This window comes from Pelodiscus sinensis, chromosome 1, assembly GCF_052426305.1.
Source record: "Pelodiscus sinensis isolate ZL-2025 chromosome 1, ASM5242630v1, whole genome shotgun sequence".
NCBI lineage: Eukaryota > Metazoa > Chordata > Testudines > Trionychidae > Pelodiscus > Pelodiscus sinensis.
The window spans coordinates 136,968,555-136,972,296 of NC_143052.1; the positions used below are offsets into that span (position 1 = coordinate 136,968,555).

At 37.9% G+C, this 3,742-nt stretch overlaps 1 protein-coding gene across 1 annotated transcript; it reads right to left on the reverse strand.

Moving 5' to 3' along the window:
* Nucleotides 1–644: 644 nt before the first annotated feature.
* Nucleotides 645–3,317, reverse strand: LOC102460717 (killer cell lectin-like receptor subfamily G member 1). Its single transcript, XM_006112531.4, has 5 exons — nt 3,224–3,317; nt 2,772–2,870; nt 2,549–2,700; nt 1,175–1,278; nt 645–954 (listed from the first exon to the last, which is right to left on the reverse strand). Exons 1-5 carry the CDS (start codon nt 3,315–3,317, stop codon nt 843–845), a joined length of 561 nt encoding a protein of 186 aa, XP_006112593.3. The 3' UTR covers nt 645–842.
* Nucleotides 3,318–3,742: the final 425 nt, after the last annotated feature.

A 3,742-nucleotide genomic window follows, 5' to 3' on the forward strand; every position in this document is an offset into this window, starting at 1 on the left:
AGGGAAACATCACAAATATAATTAACAATTGCTGAAGGAAACAGAAAAAAGGAGTGAATGTTAAATCTTAATAGTTTGAAGTCATGCCAGACTATTTCCTCCTTTGGGTGAAAGTGATGTGTCTAAGAGTAATTATGTAGAGTAGGAGTGAGTAAATGTAACAATTAGGGTGTGTCTAGACTACATCCCTTTTTCAAGAAAGGGATCTAAATTAGGCACATCGATATCAAATGAAGCTGGGATTTGAATTTGCTTCATTTGCATAATAGCAACCGCCTCTTTTTTCCAAAACGGGGCTTTTTTGAAAAAACCTGGCAATTTAGACGGGAATCTTTTGAAAATAAAACCCTTTTTTGAAAAATCCTGTACTCCTCAAAAAATGAGGTTTACAGGATCTTTCGAAAAAGGGTTTTGTTTTCGAAAGATCCCTGTCTAAACTGCCGGTTTTTTTTTAAAAGCCTCATTTTGAAAAAAAGCAGCGGCCACTATTATGCAAATGAAGCAAGGGAAATTCAAATCCTTGCTTCATTTGCAATATCGACATGCCTAATTTACATCTGTTTCTTGAAAAAGGGATGTAGACTAGACACATACTTACTTGGGAACATTAAAGCTAGCCTGGCAAAGAAAGAGGAAAAGACACACAGTGTAACTGTGACATTTTATGAATGGATAAAAAAATCTAGTATAATCCTGCTCATGCTGTTTACTTAACTCCAAATGCACCTCTGCCAAATTGGTCCCACACGCACAAAGCTACGAGCAACTTTCATGGGTTCATGATTCAGGTCCATTGGCTGGGGGTGAGTGAAGACCATTTGGTAGCAAAGTGCAGCAGAAGGTTACGTGGGAGATTTCTCACAGATCCATGGGAGAGGGACTTCACAGCTGGAGGCCTGTAGGGCCTCCTTGAGCAGGACACCACAGTGCTGCACGGGGCTGTTTGAATGAACCCTGCAAAAGACGGAAAAGGAACACAGATGGTGTGAGGAAAGAATAGTGAAAGATTCCTAGGCAAAAGAGAAACAGGCTCACGTTTCACTCCACCCATATTTTAGTTAATGATTGCAGAGGGAGTTTTTCCTGAGTAAATACTGAGGCAGGTGCTCAGGATGTATCTTATGGACTTAAAAATAACTGAAAACCCTCAAAGTAAAAATTGAATCAAACCAACTTTATATCATTGAAAGTTGAACCATCCTCCCAGACCCAGCCAGAGCCATTGACATTTGTCATTCCAATCCAGTGGGCTTCTATAGGAATCCCCAGGAACAGATCCTACAAGGGGAAAAAGGACAGAAGGGATAAAGAATCTGAACAGAATCACCCTGGACAAAAACAACAGCATAATATCAAGGAGAAAAATATTCCAGCCTTTCAGAAAGAGCATGGTGAGTCCTGACTGACTTGCTATATGAGCCAAATAATTTCAGTTTCCTTAATGTTCTCTTGAGTCATAGTACTTGTGGGAAAGAGCCACGGGAATTGAGAATTTGGGAACTAGTGGTGCTCCTGACTGGTGGTAAAGGGGAACAAAGGCCTCACATCTGCAGGATGAATGTGAAGGAGCGGAACATGTCCTAGCACTCAGTTATGTGGTTTTATTTGTCTATTAACTATAAATGAAAAGGGCTAAATGTTTTTTATTAGCTGGCATTCATCCCATTATCTTATTGGTTTCCATCTCTGATACCTATTCTTCTTTAATCATCTATATGGGACTCTGAACCAAATTTTAGTCTATGATAATGGATTTAATCGTGATGAAGGTTGGTTGGGGCACTATCAGCTTAACAGTCGATGAAGGTGCAAACAGCTCTTTGTATAGATTCCTATGTCAGGAAGGATACTATCAATTGACTTTGATTCTTATCTGCTTCGTTTTAACTATCCAGTCTTCAGATACTTACTGATTCCCTCTATCTTCCTGTCTCCCACACTCTTCTTTTTTTTTCTCTCTGCCCCTCCCTCCCCACCTTCTCTCCTATTTATTTAGGGTCTGCACATCCTAAACTCAAAACTCTGGTCATCTGAAGAAGTGGGCTGTGCCCACAAAAGCTCATGATACCATCTACATATTTTGTTAGTTATAAAGTGCTACCAGGCCATTTGTTTTTTTTTCTGTACGGACTAATTCGGCTACCCCCTGAAGCTTCACAAGTAGAGTTGTTTGAAAGATGATACTTTATTATTTTCTGTGGAAAATTTGTACAAAAATAGAAAATTCTGACTATCCATCTAAAAATCCAAACCCCAGAAACCAGAAATATTTTAATTTTCAGAAACTGAAAATTGAAAACTTTCAGGTGAAAGCCAAAACATTTCAGTCAAACTCCCCAAAATTTCAGCTTTTGGTTCTTGGTTTTCCATAAACTAAAACTTACAAGGAAAACAGAAACTTGGTATGAAAATTTTCTTTTAGTCAAAACACCAATTTTTTGTCAAAATTTTTTGATGGAAAATTTTCACCTAGCCCTATCTCAGGGCTCCAATCTAGCATATCTGTCAATTGGACTGCTACAATTTTGGCTTCATTACTGATATTTACCCTTTCCCTGGTGTCACTGATTATCAAAAGTTCTGAATCTTGGGTGGAGCAGAACTCCTGGCTAGAATTCCAATCTTTCTTCACCTTGGAGAAGTAGTAACAGCTGTCTCTATATTGTACCCACTGGTCAGGGCATCCCAGACAAGAATGATCTGTAAAGGAATCACAAAATACGTATAATGGCTCAGGCCAGAGATTGCATGTCTTTCCTGAAAATACTTACTCTTGATAGCCAAAGCCACCGAGACTCCTAACAGCAACAGGCAGAAGATCCCCAAAATCACTGCAATGATTTTCCAGAGATGAGATGGAACAGGGGAACCTACCAAGTAAACATAAAGATGGGCAGAATGAGCCACCATGATGAATATCTGAAATCAGGTAACACACAACTATATCTAAAATTCAAACAAGTCTATTCATTAGATGCTGGGTAATTCTGGCAGGCAGTAAAAGTACTTGCAAAATGATGTCTTATCTGTTAGAGCCCTTTACCTTCAAACCATCCTGCTTCTATGCTATATGGTGCTTTTTATCTCCCTGTTGATATAATAGAGGAACATTGCTATTTTAATATCCCTTAAATCTATCTTGGGGTAGAGATAGCAGTAAGTTGTTTAACTAAAGACAATGCAACAAAAGGTGGAATATCAACACCTTGATAATTTACCGTACCTTTGATTTCTGCATTTTCAGGTCTTTGATTCAGCTGCTGCTTAGGAGGTGTAAGAAATTTTGTATTTGTGTAGATTGTCTCTTTCTTTTTCATTCCTAGTGGGTTATAAGAATGGAAATGCAATACTGTATTTACTGTGCTAAGATAAGAAATTAGCAGAAAGGTGACTCACTTCAAAATCTGGTATGGATCTGAACTTTCTCAAGGTTGATTGGCTTTTGGATCAAGTTTGTCAGTTTGGGTCCATCTCTAAAGACAAATCATAATATACTACAACAGGAGAGACCTGTGTATCACATGAATTGCCTAAAAAAATAATTTATTCAATGTTCTTTTTTTCTTGATTCTTATACTAAAGTGTACCACAGAAGAATTAAAAAGTTAAACATTTATATAATCTCATTGGCTACGTCTAGATTGGCATGATTTTGCGGAATACTTTTAACGGAAAAGTTTTTCCATTAAAAGTATTTCCGCAAAAGAGCATCTAGATTGGCAAGGATGCTTTTGCGCAAAAA

What these genes read in the sequence shown, in the direction of transcription:
- LOC102460717 (XM_006112531.4), bottom strand. Translation starts at nt 3,317, where the DNA reads ATGAAAAAGAAAGAGACAATCTACACAAATACAAAATTTCTTACACCT. An exon ending in TGAAAATGCAGAAATCAAAG is followed by an intron (nt 2,871 to 3,223) that starts GTACGGTAAATT and finishes TTTACTTGGTAG; the next exon opens with GTTCCCCTGTTCCATCTCAT. An exon ending in GGTGGCTTTGGCTATCAAGA is followed by an intron (nt 2,701 to 2,771) that starts GTAAGTATTTTC and finishes ATTCCTTTACAG; the next exon opens with ATCATTCTTGTCTGGGATGC.